The sequence below is a fragment of the Perna viridis genome, chromosome 1, assembly GCF_037379345.1.
Source record: "Perna viridis isolate PV_CMFRI_1.1 ecotype Kerala chromosome 1, ASM3737934v1, whole genome shotgun sequence".
NCBI classification, from domain to species: Eukaryota; Metazoa; Mollusca; class Bivalvia; order Mytilida; family Mytilidae; genus Perna; species Perna viridis.
In genome coordinates, this window is record NC_142445.1 from 7,992,763 (window position 1) to 8,012,041 (window position 19,279).

Sequence of the window (19,279 nt, forward strand, 5' to 3'; positions counted from 1 at the left end):
TTGTCTGTGTGGTTTTGTATTTTTCGTTGATTAATGTCAAGTCGTTAACCGAATAGAAAAGCTTGTTCATTAGCAAGCGCAGTATTTAACGTTTATGAATTCTTACAATAAATAAAGCTAATGCGTTTAAGTTTTAAACAATAATTGCTCCTTCAGCTACTGCCAGTTGGGAGCTATCAAACTGACTCTACCTGCTATATGATAGAATATAATGTTTGTTCTCTACAACATCGGTTACATACTAATGAGCTTCATAAGAAAGTTCTATTACAGAAAATTTGGGTTTTGAATCTATGAACTATCTTGTGCAAGCTACTGTTTATTAGTTTTAATTTTCTGTTAGAAGAAATACTATATAGTAGCAAGATATATTTGCTTATATGTTTCCTTATTATTATTATTTTTTTCATTTTCTTGAATTTTACTGGCTGAACCACATACATGGCTTCGCATGAAATTTAAGTTGACTTCTCTTAACTGGAACTTCTTGTTAAAAGTTCACATGAAATCAGGTGAATGCATGTTTCATCCCAATTTCACGTGAACTCTGTCACAAATTTATTTTATTTGCTCAATTCATGAGAAAATCACTTAAAATTCGTATGAAAATCATGTGGAATAATTTTGCTTGAGTAAAACAAATTGATGCCATAACTTGAATAGGAGTAACGTCAATGTGGGATGAAAAAAGGATCCGGGTTGGAGTTATAGCAAATTGGCTTGCCGGTAGGCAGCATTATTAAGTACAATGACCCCGAACAAAACGATCGAACACGGTCATGTGATATAAGACTTCCAAACGGGGACTGTAGATGGATTGGACTTGCGGTGGCACAACTGGTTTATAAATTATAATAGGAACGATATTTAAGCTGAGACAAGAAAAGTTTACCCCAAAAAGAGACGGGGGAACTTGGATTTTAGGACCTGTAAAAACTCGCGCTTTTTCAATACAAAACTTGTTTTTGACACTTCACAAGTAGTATATATCACATTAGCAGTCACATTTTTTACGTTTCATTTGACTTTAAACATCAAAAGAGAGCACCTGGTGAGTGTAATTTTATACTACATGTATGTCAGAGTTACTTTTTTTACTCGACAGCAAAGCCAAACAACACAAAACACCTTAGTCTAATTTTATATCTCTTGAAATGAAATAATCTAGGACCGTATTATCTTGATAGATAAAAAAAATGGAACATCTTAAAAGATTAAACTTCTGGTGAAGGGGTGTACTTTATATAAAAGAAGGTGTTCATTAACCGGATTCCTTTCTTTTTTGCACTACATCAACATTTGACAAAACCTCTATACGGTAGCTTTTGAGAATGGCGTCTAACTATGCTCCTTCAATGTGGCACCATGAAAGAGAAAATGAACCGTTCTATTCGCATATATCCGGTAATCCATGCAGTTATGTATATAATGTTCGCCAGCCATATTACCAACATTCCCATTGGCAGTCTGAGTTTCCGCCCACAGTTCTCAAGACCCGAGGGCATACTGGGATGACCGGGTGAGTCAAAACCCTTCCCAAGATCGGGAAAGAAGGAACTATCTTCATGCTTCGTAAAGATTAATCCACTATGACTCAAATTTCCATCTTATGCCACAGTCGCACCATCAACATCAAGTACATCACGCTACTTTAATCTACGATGACAGAGGCATTCATTCAAATACCCATTTACGGCTATGGTTTCCAGAGGGAAACGCATGCATTGCTTACCATTTCGAGACACACATCAGGTGGAGTAAATGGTAGTATGTTGTTTCAGAATAATGCCTTAGCAGGTCAGTTAGTTTCTGCTCATGATAACTCGCCATTGTCTCAAGAGGCCAGAACAATGAGCGATTTTAACAATGACGACTATGATGAAGAAGTAGAAGCTGAAAATGCTGAAAATCAACAGCGAGAATCCGACAAGAAAAGTAATAATTCTTGCTGCTTTGCGTTTCTTCTCTTGAATCTAGAAGCTGCAGGCACTATACTGGCATCTGTTGGTATTGTCCAACTTACTGTAGAAAACATTTGCTTCCAAAACCCTGTAATAAAGAGCAACCGCTGTAACACAAACGGTATGTAATCATAATGCTAACCATTCTCATTGAAATCTTTTATTAGAGGTTTAAGAATTTTTTTGAAGAATTAATGCGATTTAACAAATTGTGGTGTAGTTTACGCTTCATGAACCACGAAGCGATTTATGAACAAGTGTAAATGTAACATCCAATAGTATCCTGTGTGTAATACTTTCCACTGGATAATTTGATCTGTAGATATTTAAAATAGTTTTCCATGGTATTAAATTGTTTTCATACACAATCTTATCATGATTAAACATTCAAGTATCTGAAGGTTTTGGGACACTATATCAATATGTGGGCTTTTGTTTGTTTGTTTGTTTGTTTGTTTGTTTTTTGGTTTTTTTTTTGGGGGGGGGAGATTTCACAATTTTATGTGTTATTGATTCGGATGGTTTTTTTTTTGTTTTTGTTTGTAACATGCTATCCTGGTTATTTTAAGATATAAGGTATCCAGGATATTTCAAGATTTGTGGGATATTCTAACCTAGAATGTTATTTGCAGAAAAAACTGAGAAATATTATGACGATTACTGCATCCAGTGAGAGGCCATCTTACAAAAATCGTAAGAGAGAATTCATTTGCATATCCAAAGGATTCTGTAAACTAACTTGCATACAAAATTAACTTTTGTGACACAGAATTGAATTTTGTCTCACAAAATTCACAAAAAATTGAATTGTGTGAAACAAAAAATAAACAAAATTGAATTGTGTGACACAAAATAAACAAAATTGAATTTTGTGACACAAAATAGACTTTTGTCTCACAAAATTGAAGCGATCATACAACAAGTTTGTATAACATAATTTTGTACGACAAAATTTTGCATATAGACTAGATTTGAATGGGAAAATATATAACCAATTCTGTCTCATGTGTGTATCATCTACTGACAATAGTAACAACAATTTGGATCTAAATAAAGTTTTCTTTAACTCAATTCTTTATATACTAAGTATACATTACGTATATATCTTAAAGAAGATTACTATGTTTTTAACTTCCGATAATATTATCCTAATTTTCAAAGCCAATTTTTTAAAAGTATAATAATGATGCAATTATTCAACAGTGTAACGGTCCAATCTCGGTGGTACCATTCACTCGTGGAATTTTGAAAATGCACATTTTCGAACGAAATAAAAAACGAAATAATTTGAAATGTGTTTACATTACTGTCCAGTAAACATATTTCAAATGAATTGTATTAAATCCCATACCTCTCACACAACGTAAACGAAATCAATGCTTTCCTTTTTTGTGCGTGTACAAATGTTAAAACAACACGTTGAATTGAAAACCGCAAAAATATTTTGACAGACAGCAAAATATCACAATTTTACGTTTCATATTAAATTTGCGAAAACCGTACCACACATTGATGTGACACAAGTCAGATTTCTAGAATATGCATTTTGAATTCCTTCAACTTAGTATAAACTTAATATTTTAAACTTTTTATCATTTCAGAGTTCGACCCATTTATTGTCATCCAAGTAAATACAAATACATAATAAAAAGGAAACTAGAATTTTCTAGAATTTTGTGATCTGATTTTAAATGCTTGATTCAATTAAGACTAAATGAATCGTAGATATTTTACAAGTTGATAAATTCATAAAAATTAATAAGTTTTATATTGTTCTTTTTTGCATTTTCGTGAATTTCATCTTTCGCGTTTCCAACAGTATAGTCTGCTTGTATTTCTTCAGAATACGTATTATTCTTGTTTGCAAATTTTCTAGAAAACAGTGTTCAACATATAGCAACAAGTTTATCATCACCATCCAGAACATTGCAACAGCAAATCTATAGAACAAAAATTGATTGATTTAAGTTATCTGAAGTGAAATTCCTTTAGAATGCAACAAAAATACCGATATGTAAGATAAAAAAAGATTATTCTTCGGCTCTTTTAGAAATTTAACCCTTGGTTCGGGGGAAAACAAGTTTGCGCACAATTTAGAAGCCAACTACTGTGCAATATGACGTTCAGGCAAAATTTGGTATGACAACTGCCCACACTACCTGAGAAATACTAGTGTCTCAATTGCACACACCCTTAAGGTTCTATATTACGTGGCTAGGAAGGTATGAGGATATAACCTAATTTACTGACATCAAATATCAAATCTGTTTTTCCTGGAAGTTTTTGTAGCAATTTGTTGTCCTTTTACTGTCCAGATTTGGGTCTTCAATGTAAGTGTTTAGCACATAGTAACTGTGTTACTTTTCATGATAAGTAGCAGCTTCCAAAATGTCAAAAGCAAAAGGATCAGCAACCTCAAAGCTTTCTAAATAGCTTTGTAACGTTAGGCAGATCGAAAGCACAGCTTCATGAACTGTTATTTCAAAAGTGTAATACAGCAATATTCAAATCTATTCCAATTTGTGAACACGGCTGAACAAGATGGTGAAACATGTTGATATAGGTATCTTGACTCTTATCCGGCAGCAAAAAGAACACACATTGTGTTCATTGTCTATATACTGTGCGCAATTGTAATTCTTTTTTTTTCAAACAGGTGGTGAACGCAATTGTGATACAAAAATACACGTGAGTTGTGCGCAATCGTTCAATCACCTGTCTGGAATGTACGGAGATGTAGTGCCACCCCTGGTCTATATTCATTTATTTGAAATATCTTGTAGGTCTCTTTGGATTTATAGGAACAATAATCAACATTGCACTACATAGTTTCCACAGATCGATGATATGGCATCTATGGAATCGTTTGGGTAATTCTATTAGAAATATCAGAAATTGTGTCAAAATGTTGTTGGAACAAAAATTACTATTTTTTCATCAGCAATAATAGTACAGATATGGTCTTCTGTAGACAGTACTTTTTTTCACGAAACAAACCGATGTCACAGTCCCCTTTGGTATTAAATGGAAGTATAATCTTATTAGTACAATTAGTGTGATACCAGTTTGTAGGGTTTTTTAATGCAGTGCTATAGGCACTACCATTCGTTGCATTTTCTCATCAATCATTCCTTACCATGACTGTAGTATTATCAATATCAAATTGATACATGCAAACCTTAAATTTTGGACGGACGCAAACATGATCATCTTCGGTCATGATGTGTGTATGTATCATTATTACTAGTAGATTATTTCATATGAAAAATTGTTCTTTCTTTTATTTTAGTTGGTAATATACATCGCTTATCACAACAAAGTACAGAAATGTCCAGGGAACTCAGGATTCTTATGTAGCGACTGATGACGATGGTATATTCCCATGTAAAATAAAACTACGGTATACCACCAAGTAATGAGTCCATGAAGTGATATGTTGGGACTTTGTTACGAAAGAGTAATAAATTCTTTTACAACAAAAGTTAACCAAAATACGTTAAAATTTTAATAAATGAATCATAATAACTGTTACTATTTTATTTTTCTTCCTTGAATTAATAAAATAAGAACAAATAATGAACTCCGTGTATGTGAACATAGGTTATCAATGTCATAGTTATCCTTTCCTCTTTCGTCTTATCCCGAACATGACATATCATGGGCAACTTGACGTGTGTTTCTAGAAAAGCTGAGGATGCTTACCCTACCGGCGATAGTAGTTTGTAGATTTCGGGTTGCTCATTTACTTTTGTTACTTTGTATGTATTATTTTGGTTCTTTCATGTTCTTTGTTGTGCGTGTCTATTATCCTTGTAATATATTATTTTGATTTATGCTTGAATATTGGTTTCCTTGAGTACTATTCAACATATCTAATAAGTCTGTCAAAAAATAGTTACTAAATTTAAAGGATGTGGAATGATATCCAATTTAAACTGATATGTTATGTTTCACAAAACTTACCCCTATATGAGAAACGTTTTACACTGTACTAACGATATTTTTCTTTTCTCTCAGACTAAGAGTCAAAACCAGTTTTATAGCTGATCTGATCCGGAAGAAAAAATATCGTTTAGCTGGATCCTTTAATCTCAGTTTCCGCTATATAGATGACGTATTCTTTTTAAAAAATCCTAATTGCGGAGTTTTGATATATCGCATCTACCCCCAAACTTGAGATAAAGGATGCTACAGACACTGTGAGGTCGGCCTCATATCAAGACCTATACTTAGAAATCGATGGTAAGAGAAAACTATTCATCAAACTTTACGACAAACTTGATGACTTTTTTTTCAGAATTGTCAACTTTCCTTTCATCTGTTGCAACATTCCTTCGACACCTACGTATGGAGTGTTCATATCACAACTCATACGTTAGTAGATACTATTTAGTATGACCAATTTATCATCTTGAATTTTCAAGAATGAGTGGCCGTTTTCGCTTCCGTTAGAATGATTGGTTTGTGTTTAAAATATGAAAAGCACGGAAGCTGATTAGGTACATCGCGCAATTTTAAAAAAGTTAGTATATTACTGTGCAATCTTATTCTGAATTTGTTATCACAAATTATTAAATAGCTATAACAAATTTATAAATTGTTATAACACATATTGGTAAATTGTTTAAAATTGGTAATTTGTTTTAACAAATTGATAAATAGTTATAACAAATCAATTAATTGTTATAACAAGTAAATAAATTTTTCCAACAACTTCATTTGTTAAAACAATTTACTAACTTGTTTTAACAAGTTAGTAATTTGTTTATACAATTAAACTCAATCAGCTTCCGTATGTTTGTCATTCTTAATGGTTCTTGTTAATTCATGTGGAAGAAATCTGCGAGTAGGAGCACTGGAGTTCGTGCTGTTCTTTTATTGCGTGTACTGTTAAGTTCTTGTGTAGTACGATTTTTACCTTGTTGCCTTTTTCGGTGTTCCCGATGTTATTTGGCGAAGTATCTCTCCCGCCTTGTCCGTACCTTCGTATCAAGTTGTAGCACTTGTATCCATAAAGTTTACTTGTTTGTTCTTTCACAACTTATCTTAGTTCCAAAGTGAGTATGAATGCTTGCAGGGCACAGATTGATACAACCAGAAGACGCCAAACGAAGAAAAACTTTGGTTTTTACTGACACAACATTTTAACTTTGTACACTCTAAGAGTTGGATAAACACCATTTTCTTCAATGGTTCTGATAACAAGTAGGGCCAATTTCAAAATGTATATAAAAAATTTTAAATTTTCACTGGAATATTTAGAAACACTTATTGTTATCAAAAAATGCCTTTCAGTCAGAAAATTCCAAAGTAGCATCTTTCTTGTCATCCTCTTCGGCAGATGGTAATTAGTCATCCTACTTTCGTTTTACTGCAAAGCGTGTATGTGATACTGATACTGTGAAGGCTAGAAACCACTAATTCCACTTCCCATAGGCTTCCATGCTAATTTCACAATATTCAATGGCTTCTCTGGACTTTACCTTAACTTTAACCTGCAGAGGACTATATATCAGCATGATTCTACATGTGTCAGCTCACAATCCTCAGAATGGCATGTGGGGTTAGCAGACTTGCAGTGCAGTACTGGTCACCGGAAGTGAAGTGTGTATAAATATCATGGGAAATCCCAGTGTTTTCACAAGATAGGGGTATATTTAGAAATCATTATGGAGATTAAGCTTCACATCACAAGAAGCAAAATGCACCTATAAAATGTACAGAAATGTTTTTCCTTTCAGAAACTGTTTAATTTTTTTAAATGAGATAAGAACTTTTTTCACAGCACTTTGAGGAACAGGGGTAATTTCTGCGTAGGACTATTTTTGCGTACGTTCCAAATGCTCATTGGTTGAATTGGTGGTCTGTAACCTGAATCATAATGTATTGTTATACAAGTTAATCCTATCTTTAGTAATAGACTAAACAACGTGTTGCTTGGAATGGTATTTTTTCACAGCCTAAAAATGTAATTACAGAAGTCCCACAGGGTTCAATACTTGGACCTTTAATTTTTACATTATCTATAAATAATTATCCAAAATGTTTAAATTTTCAAATGCTACAATTTATGCAGATAATACATCCCAAAATGTATCAGATAAATCAATTGATGCCATTGAATACAAATTAAAAAAGATCTGGTTAATTACACGCAAGTGATGAAAATAAATAAATTGACAATGAATTGAAAGAAAATACAATGTATATTAATTGGAACAAAGCTAAGGTTGTTAAAATGCAGAAAAAAATAATGTATCAAAATTAATGATTATTCTTGAAACTGTTGGTGATTCAAAACTTTACTTATTTTTTATTACTCAAACACCATAATATTATGGTACAGAGACCAAATCCATGTTAAAAAGTATAGCATTTTTAGACTAACGATGCATCGTTTGATTGGAGGGTTTTCTTGCCAATGAATCGCTTTACCATTGGCAATTCTGAATTTTATGTAGACTGGTACTTAAACAATTTGACCGGAATAGTGCAATCACGCCACACTTGACTTGAACGTCAAGACAAAAATAAATTTTATCCTGTAACCACTTAATGATTTTCAAAATAACTTCGAAGAAATTTAGTTCGATACAAAGATTAATTTATTTCCCCCATAATGTAGATAAGCAAAATCGTACAAAAATGTTGTAAGCTTCCAGGTGACAGTCTATTATTTAGACAGTCAGTAGATCTGTTGTTGTGATTCGGCAAACCCCTCACCCTCCAACAAATCTACTGACCGTCTAAATAATCATAGACGGTTACCTGGAACCCATCACTTATATTGGTTATTGAACAAAAAACGCGTGTCTACAGACAACAATGCGTACCAAACTGACATACAATCCAAGTGTCACAGTCAGGTAATTGTCTGGACTTCACGAAAGAAGTAAACAAATTATCGATATTTTTGCGGTGGATAATTCGGACTTTTTCAAATACACTCAAGTTTACCCAAAGGAATTTACTTAAGATGAAGCAAATGACAGTTTAACGTCTTTTTTTGGATTTTGAATGTTTCGCTTTCACAATTACCTTGCAAGGTGACTCGAAACTAAAATTTGCGACAAGAGGGGCGATTTTCCGTTTCCAATTGTTTGTTTTCCGTTCCTTTGGCTCCTTCATACGGTGTATACATATTTCTCAACTTGTTGGACATGCCTATGTTTGTAGCGATGTTTCAGACAATATTACCGGTAAATTATCGTAATCATAAACGGAGTTTTCCTTTTTTTTCATAAAGAATACAGATTCAATGCTCAAATAAGGCTATACTGTAATCAAAAATGAGATTTCACATCCTACTTGTTATCGCAATTTCTAATATGACGTCTTCATATCGTCAAACAGTATGTGGCAGTACATCCCCACCTTCAGCACCTGCGCACTCTCTTTCCTTTCGCTGTCACTTCGAGACAACTCATTTTAAAACATTTACTATACTTATTCAATAGATGGTTTACGTGGATATGTGGTTTATTTCTTAATTAATCCAACTTTCGTACGGGGGAGGTTAAACGGAACAGCCGTTATTTTGCCTACGTCCAGGGAAATTTTTGTCACAAAAATAATGGTATTTGTCATATTAGAAAAGAAATTATTCCTTCCGGGAGTAGATTTTAACATGGGGTTGGCATTTATATTATCATTTAACACTGCAATCGCTCGGTGTTGAAAAATCGAATATAAATACGCACCCATGATAAAGTGTCAGGCAAGCCAAAGTGGACAAAAATGCATATTAATAAATGAATTATAAATATTTATAATTGCCTTGGATTTATAAATATTTGTAATTCAATTATATTTATAAATCATTTATGAATATTAATAAATGAATTATAAGTATTTATAAGTACAAGACAATTATTAATGTTTATAACTCATTAATAAATATTTATAATTGAATTATAAATATCAATAATTGAATTACAAATATTTATAATTATTTATAAATAGGCATTTTTGTCCACTTTGGCTTGCCATATAATTGAATACAAATCTTCCTCCTCCAAGAATTATTTCTTAAATAATAAATAGAACTTTAAAGTTTAAACAGAGTCCTATTAGTCAGGAAAAATATTTGAATGAACTTATCCATAAGTTAACTTCACCACATCATTGTTAAATCATTGAATTATGTTTTCATTGGTTTTAATACTTACTCCGCTTGTTTTAAGGAAACACACATAATACTAATGTACATGTGAACATCATTGTTTTCTATCTTAACACACTTTACATGTTTGTCCCAAGCCAGGAACCTGTAGTTCAATGGTTGTCATTTGTTTTTTTGGTTTTTGTTTTTTATATAGATTAGGTTGATTCATGTCTTCTACAAAAAGTGGCACTTTATTTACCAGTATTTTTTGTCATTTTACTGCTTGCTTTATGGTGTGGGTTTTGCCCATTGAAGATTGTGTGGAGACCTGTAGAAGTTCTTTACTTGGCTCTTGGTGGATGACTGCCTCACTGGCAATCATATCATACTGTTTCTGACCCCTTAACATGGTTCAAGCCCTGCCTTTCTATTATGGTATGACACCAATGATATAATTTCATAAAGATCCCAACACTTAAACCAAAGTTATTGTTTGGAAACATATTTGTCTACAGATGCTGCACAACAACAGCAAGTTACCATTATACAGTACACCTCAATAGATATAAACCAATACTGCTACATACATTGACCATATCAAACAAAATACAAGATTTAAGATGTCAATTTTATTGGACACCTATTTAGCTGACTCCTTCTTATTGTGTTTCTTGGCAAATCTCATGTTTTTCAGGTACTTTGGGTCAACCTAAAAAAAAATAGAACCTTTTAAGTACAAATTATAACACAGTCACCTAGCTCTAACAATTAATTCCATACATGTACCTATACTCTAAACCACATTAATAAATTTGGCAGTATAAATATACGTTTGCAGATTTGCTTCAAAATTTTTCAAAGATTTATTGTAATTTAAAAAAAAAAATGTAAGATGAATGTCACAATACAACTTGTTATAAACAGCTGATCTTGGTTATTCATCTACTTTTTTATTAGGCCTAATTATTTAGTCAATGAACACAGAACAAGTCCATCACCAATGGGTATATGGCCACTGTGAAGCTATGAATTTTAATAAAAACTTGTGCAATAATTAATTTCAGATGTCATCTTCAATAGAAGTATACATACAGCTATATTACCCTGTTTAAGGCTATTTCATGATACTAGCTATATTACCCTGTTTAAGGCTATTTCATGATACTAGCTATATTACCCTGTTTAAGGCTATTTCATGATACTAGCTATATTACCCTGTTTAAAGCTATTTCATGATACTAGCTATATTACCCTGTTTAAAGCTATTTCATGATACTAGCTATATTACCCTGTTTAAGGCTATTTCATGATACTAGCTATATTACCCTGTTTAAGGCTATTTCATGATACTAGCTATATTACCCTGTTTAAGGCTATTTCATGATACTAGCTATATTACCCTGTTTAAGGCTATGTCATGATACTAGCTATATTACCCTGTTTAAGGCTATTTCATGATACTAGCTATATTACCCTGTTTAAGGCTATTTCATGATACTAGCTATATTACCCTGTTTAAGGCTATTTCATGATACTTTTCAAAGAAGAATGTTGTCATTCAATAGCAAATAAATTTAACAAGAAGTTGTCTAACTATTTTGACTCAAGAAGACTGGTACGACTTATCATAAGGACCATTACATGACTTGACAGATCAAAAAGATATATATGTGATGAATTGTAGTCTGACCCCTATGTTCTATTTTTTTGTAACGATGGCCATGTTTTTTGAAGGAAGACAAAAATAAAAATAAGTTTTGAGCAAGATACTCCAAGGAACATTCAAACCAAGTTTGGTTCCAATTGGTCTAGTAGTGTCAGAGGAGATTTTTGAAAGAAATAGCATAAAAAGTAGCAAAAAAACCTTGAAAAAGGGCATTAACTCTTAAATGGCTTGACAGATTAAAATGAAAATTTAACCACAGATAGATCTCATCATGCTGAACACTTTTACCCTGTCAGAATCTGGCTAAAACTAATGCTTTTGGAGATATATGTGAAAAACTACAGTCTTATCTCTATGTTCTATTTTTAGTAACAGTGACCACGTTTTTAGACGGATCAAAAATCTTAACACAAGTTAATTGCAAGATACGCCAAGGAACATTCATACCAAGTTTGGTTCCAATTAGTCAAGTAGAGTCAGAGGAGAAGATTTTTAAAGAAATAAAGAAATAACATTAAAAATAGCAAAAAAAAAGGAAAATACCTCCTAAATGGTATGGTTTGATAGATTGAAATGAAAATTTGACCACAGATATATCTTATCATGCTGAGCACTTTTACACCATGTCAGATTTTTGAACTTTTATACAGTAACTCAATCACAATATATGCAAAATTGTTCTAAAATCAATCATGCCTTTCAATATTAACATACAAAATGTACATGTACAACTATGATTCAAGAGGGATATTTATTTGTAAGATGAATGTCACAATACAACTTGTAATAACCAGCTGATCTTGGTTATTCATCTATTTTTTATTAGGCCTAATTATTTAGTCAATGAACACAGAACAAGTCCATCACCAATGGGTATATGGCCTTAATGAAGCTATGAATTTGAATGAAAACTTGAACAATGATAAATTTCAGATGTCATCTTCAAATACAACAAATCAAGCCAACTACATTTCCCTGTTTAAGGCTAGTTCATGACACTTTTCAAAGAAAAAAATCTGGTGTCCATATACATACATACATTGTACATGTACATACCTACACAAATTTCTTATCTTAACATTTGTTGAACTGTACTCAAAGCATTAATTACATAAATTACATGTATGACAAATTTGAAGACTCAATTTTTTATTCAAAAAGATCATTACATGTCTGTACACAAGCACTTTCCGAGCTGTCTGTGGCATTTTTTTAAGGACCACATCTAGACCTGATTTTATAAAGTAGAAATTGCCAAAGTCTGATTTATAAATTCAATTACATATAAGAATTACATGAATATGGTTAAAGGCCCTCAACTGACAATGTGACTATCACATTCTGGATTTGACGGGGGTGGATCAAGACAGTTTGAAAAAGAGGAGTGCCAGCCGGGTTTCTTCAGAAAAAGGGGGTACTAGAGCATTATTTGCAATTTTTTTGTCAATTTTACACAAGCAAATGACAAATTTTCCAATAAAAAGGAGAGGTGCCAATCCCTGCATCCTCCCTCTGGATCCACCACTAATTGGAATAAGTAGAATTTGAATTAAAAATAAAAAAAAATTAAGTTTGTATTCTATCATAATTTATGTAGTAGACAACCACATCATTCAATATTAACATACATGTACAACTATGATTCAAGAGGGTTATTTAATTGTAAGATGAATGTCAAAATACAACTTGTAATCACCGGCTGATCTTGGTTATTCATCTACTTTTATTAGGCCTAATTATTTAGTCAATGAATATAGAAAAAGTCCATCACCAATGGGTATATGGCCTTATCTGTTGAACCAACTTAGATGACTAAGTATATATTCAGTTTTCAGAGAAGAAATATGTAGGTACAATGTACATGTAGAGTTGAACATTATCTTCTTACAAGTTTAATTATAATACACAAATGTACATTATAGGCCTTCTTTAAAAATCTACTGTGCTTATGGAATATTATGGAATTCACAATGCAATTCCCAGCTTTCTGTCACTGAACACAATATCATATATGTATGTGTAACTTTTTCTGATTAAGACTTACTTTTCTTGTTTGTTTGGTTAGTTTTCCAATAACATGTACAAACTTTGGTAGCTCAAAAAATGGAAGTTTGGAAGATTTTGGAATTTTTTCATTGCCAGTCCACGTTCGACTTTATCGACTTTATTGTTAGAAATTACTTACTTCCTACAAATTTTTGTTATTCCTTGGATATTTCTTTATTTGCTTTCAAAAGGTTATGTTGATTTGTGGACATTAAAATGCTGTGTTTGGTTTTAAAAAAACTTTCCCAGTATGAGTTCCTTGGTCAATAATTTGTTTCCATCTGATGCTTTTATCATGCAGACTTCAAAACATTCATAACTACAAACAGTATGAAACTACTTAATTAAAGATGAATATAACTAAAATGAGACCTCGATTAATGATAGGTTTTCAGTTTTTATTACCCAAGCTGACAAAATGGTTGACCATGTCAAGTTAGTGAGGGTTATTCTTTAAGATTTATTATGGAACAGACTGACTTGGCAGTTCCAAGAGTTAAAGAAATCCAAGATTATTTATACTGATTACACAGAAGAAAAATTTGGTACTTTGAATTGTATTCAAGCCATCTGATTTTGAATGAATTAAATTTGACAATATTTGTATATAGTAGTGTCAGAAGAGTTGTACTGAAGACAAGCTAGGCACCAACAAATTTGTCATTTTAAATATTTAAACCATGCCAAAAATTATCTTCAACAATTTCTTTAAATACTGAAAACACATCTCAGAAAATGCATACACATAAAACATGTTCATACTGTAGTATATCTATGAGTGCTCTAAGATGTTTATGAATTTTTCTGCCATCTTTGGACCAGGGTACATGTATGGGAAAGTTTGGCACAAAAATAACTATCCTCAGTTGAAATCAACCTTCTAAAGTAATAAATGTAGCTTTCCTGAGCTAAATAATAGTAAACACAACTGACAGAAAATGGAAATGCTACAACCCAAAATACATATGCGTTTACTTGTATACTTACTCCTTTCAGTGAGGGGTATCTGTTTGTTTTTGGTCTATGGATTCCATTTCTGTGTTGCTTATGATCTATAGAAATCAAAAGAAGCTATTCTTATCTTATTTAAAACAGAACATTCATTTTTAAACATTTCATATCCTACAAGTTAAATTTACTCAAGAAATTTTGAATTTTCCAAGTTATTTGTAGTTGAAATGGACTAACTCACAAAATGTTAACATGCATTTAATAGTATTCCAAGAAGGGAACATAATGTCAATGATGTCTTACGGTTTTTGGTTAAGGGACCCTGGCCAAAACAATTGGGGACATGTGCTCACCTGGTTAATTTTTTGACATTCAAGGGCAATAACTCTTAACAACGAGTTTTCCAACAATTTTGACTCATAACAAATTTGGTATGACTTATCACAAGGATTTCATCAACTGATTTTTTTCCATCTATTATAGTTCTCAAGATATTGGCTGAAAACTGCTAAAAAACATCATTTTTCACCTTTTAAGAACAACAACTTCGATCCAATGCAAACTTTTGTAGGCCTTATCATAAGTATTGTTTCAGCAATTGAAAGAATTTGGTTAAAACTACCATATATACTGGAGTATAAGTCAATCTGCCTTCGAGTCAGACCCCCTTTTCAGTAAAAAATTTCTGGAACCTGGCCTTGACCTGCTTTTAAGTTGGACTGATTTCTGACAGCTGCATCGCTAACATTCCTTATACAATGAGTATACCTGCTTATTTTGATAACTTCAATAAATGTTGAAATAAATAATTATAAGCCACACTGGAGTTGTTTTTATAGTAGAAAGTAATTGACAAGCTTCTAACAAGCCATGTGAATTGTTTTTATACAGTAATCTTTTCATTCGTTTGAATTTTAGTACAAAATCATACAAATGTAAATATAAGGAACAACAAAAAACAAAATGGAAAGTTAATGATACTCAACAACTCGTTTTTGAAGATATTTCAGGAAGTTAAGAAGCTTACCTTAACAAGAGGCTCCCAGGAGCCTGAATCGCTCACCTGGTTCAATATTTGCCTTTCAAGGGCAATAACTCTAACAGGAAGTTGCCCAACAATTTTGACTCCATGGAGGCTTTGGTAGAACTTATCATGATGATCGTTTCATCAATTGGAAGTTTCATTCAATCTATTATAGTTTTCAAGATATTGACTGAAAACTGCAAAAAACGTGATTTTTTTGCCTTTCACTGGCAATAACTCTTATATGGAGTTGTCTGACAACTTTGATCCCTGGAGATATTGTAGGCCTTATAATAAGAATCATTTCAACAATTGAAGGTTTCATTCTATCTATCATAGTTTTCAAGATATAGGCTGAAAACTGTAAAAAAAAATAAGTACTTTTTCACCTCCCAAGGGCAATAACCCTTACATGGAGTCATCTGACAACTTTGATCCCATGAAGACTTTTGTAGGCCTTATAATAAAGATATTTCAGCAATTGAAAAATATTGGCCAAACTAAACAGTTTTGGAGATATATGCAAAAAACTACTGTGCGACACCTATGTTCTATTTTTAGTAAAGGCAGCCATGTTTTTTAACCAATAAAAAATTGAAATGGTCATTTTGTTAAGGATACCCTAAAAAACAAAAATACCAACTTTCATTGAATTCTTTATAGTAGTTTCTGAGAAGATGATTTTTGAAAGTAATAACATCAAGAACAGCAAAGAATGTTCAAAAAGGGCAATAACTCCAACATGGATCAACAAATTTTCACCAAAATTTGACCAGATAGATCTCATTACGCTTAATACTTTCACCCCATGTCAGAATTGGCTAAACCTAACGGTTTTGGAGATATATGCAAAAATCTGCTGTCTGACCCCTATGTTCTATTTTTAGTAACGGCTGCCATGTTTTAAAACTGATAAAAAATCCAAATGGTCATTTTGTTAAGGATACCGTAAAAAAACAAAAAAAAAATCAACTTTCATTGAATTCTGCATAGTAGTTTTTGAAAAGAAGATTTTTTTAGAATAATAACATAAAAAACTGCAAAACACATCTAAAAAGGGCAACAACTCCAACATGAGGTAAACAGATTTTCACCAAAATTTGACCACAGATAGATCTCATCAAGCTGAATACTTTTACCTCCTCAAAATTTGGCTAAACCTAATGATTTTGGAGATATATCCAAAATTTGCTGTCTGACCCCTAAGTTCTATATTTAGTAACGGCAGCCATGTTTTTTAACCGATCAAAAATCAAAACTATCATTTTGTGCAGGATACTCTAAGGAACAATCATAATAAGTTTCTTGCAAATCTATGCTGTAGTTTCAGAGAAGATGTTCGAAAAATTGTTAATGAGGACAGAAGCCAAGTGATGGCACTATGGCCAGATGAGCTAAAAAGAAATTCAAAAAGAGAATTGTCCTAACCAACTAAAATATTTATTACTTTTGTTATGAATTATGGTACATTATTGGCTCATGTTTCTATTACACCTTTAGGTTTTTTTGCCTATATGAGTGCACACAGGTAAAAATCAATACATAAAATGAACGAGTGGGAAATACTGATAAAATCATAAAAGGCCAATATTGTGGCAAAATATAGACAAAACAGTAAATATTCTTTTTCAGCATCATATTTTAGCTGTAAAAGGTAGAAGATGAAGACAGTTTTTCTATAACAAACGTTTTTTAAAACATGCTTTGGGTAAATGGCACCGATCTGGCTGTTCAGTATTATGCTTTTGACATTTTCAAGCTGAAAATTTTAGTTCATAAGCCAGATCTCATCTATATGTTGGAACCGTTCCCAGCAGTTAAAAATTTAATCTAAATAATCTGACTTAAAAGGCGAGTATATACGGTAATGGTTTTGGAAATGTATGAGAAAAACTTCGATTGACCCCCATGCTCTATTTATAGTAACAGCAGCCACGTTTATTGACAGATCAAACATCCCCACATCAGATCTATGCAGAATACCCTAAAGAATATTCATACAAGTTTGGTTCTAATTGGTCTGGCAATTTCAAAGGAAAAGCTTTGTTGACGCAATGACGACAACAGACCCCAAGTGATGGCATTAGCTCACCTGGCAAAGGTGAGTTAGAAAAAAAAAAAAACAGAAAGTATAGCATAGCTGTTCTAAGATAGGAAAGGCAATAATTTTCTTGTTTGGAATTTGCAGCTGTCGTCTGAATTTTGTTTACGTCACATGATGTGTAAAATATTTCCACTGTCCATGGAGAACTGTAATATTGTCAGTATCTGTACAAATTGATCTGACAGGCCAAAACTGAAGTGGATGTTGATAGAGATGCCTTTAAGGATAAAAAATGTGAAGTATTGCAAAGCGCTATAAATTTATTGACCAGTTTGAGAGCGAGGGGAAAGTGGGGTATGGGGTTGGAATTTTGGGGGGAAAATGTTAAAAGTTATTAATTTACTAAATAAAAAAACATCCCCCATTAATAACAAGACAGATTTTCAAATAGAAATATTGATCTTGCTTGCTGGTTAAATATAAATAAAAATATAGCATTTGCGATGCAAAAATTTTCACCTGGTTCGACCCCCTCTTTGTTATGTCCATTATTATTATTATGAGTCTCGCACAGATGGTACATATATGGTAGACCTCATGGTGCTCGCTGTTTTAGGCAATGCCTACCCCATATTAGGTCATAAAGGATATGATATCATTAACCAACTGGCAAATTATGCATCTGATATGACAAAATTTTGAAAGATCAATGGAAAATGTTGCCATATCAAATTAAAAATATTCATATCTGATATGCAAATTCAGTCAGAGTTGACAAAAACAAATTCATTCACAGGCATCTTACTTTGGTTGTGATTAGTAGCATTCTTAGACTTTGCCATTCTGTCTCACTTTGTGCCACCACTAAAAAGAGAATTCAATATATGAAATCAACGTTCTCATAGAAATGTGTGCTATTTCTCATGAAAAAAAAGCAGTACAACTTCATATTTAACTTATTTCAACAACTACTGCAGTAACTTTTAAGAGTTAACTTGTCACTTGTACATGTAGTTAACTAGTCTTTTCTCTAATTAACATTTGTAAGGATAAATAACAGCTAGATCTGAGGGGAACTCTTGTTGACTGAAAGGAATTGTATTCAGAAATCTCAGAGCACTATTGGCATGGGAAAATGCTAACTTTAAGCCATTTTACGGTTTAATTTGCATTCCAACATATTAATTTGTATTGTCATCTTTATTCACTTCCATGAATGGTTTTGATATTATATTTTCTATCAGATGATTGTAGATTTTTATTGCACTAACCAATTTTCAATCGTGACAGAAATTAACAAACCGGAAAAGGAAGTAGTGGGAAATCTATTATCGTTATTCCGAACGTACAGGGCTTTCTCGGTTTAGGGGTACCCGCAGGGTGATTTACTTGTTGGGTAGAATCGTTCGTCCAGTTTATTAATGAAAAAACGAGTCATTTACATTATCTACTTTGAGAACAGTAAAATAATAAAAGTTGTCTA

At 32.4% G+C, this 19,279-nt stretch overlaps 1 protein-coding gene across 1 annotated transcript; it reads right to left on the bottom strand.

Annotated features, from left to right (window-relative positions):
* Nucleotides 1-10,679: 10,679 nt before the first annotated feature.
* On the bottom strand, nt 10,680-19,146 carry LOC148627077 (large ribosomal subunit protein eL29-like). Its single transcript, XM_088567039.1, has 4 exons — nt 19,068-19,146; nt 18,602-18,660; nt 14,765-14,829; nt 10,680-10,774 (listed from the first exon to the last, which is right to left on the bottom strand). The coding sequence occupies exons 2-4, from the start codon at nt 18,636-18,638 to the stop codon at nt 10,706-10,708; spliced, it is 171 nt and encodes a 56-aa protein (XP_088423165.1). The 5' UTR covers nt 18,639-18,660; nt 19,068-19,146; the 3' UTR covers nt 10,680-10,705.
* Nucleotides 19,147-19,279: the final 133 nt, after the last annotated feature.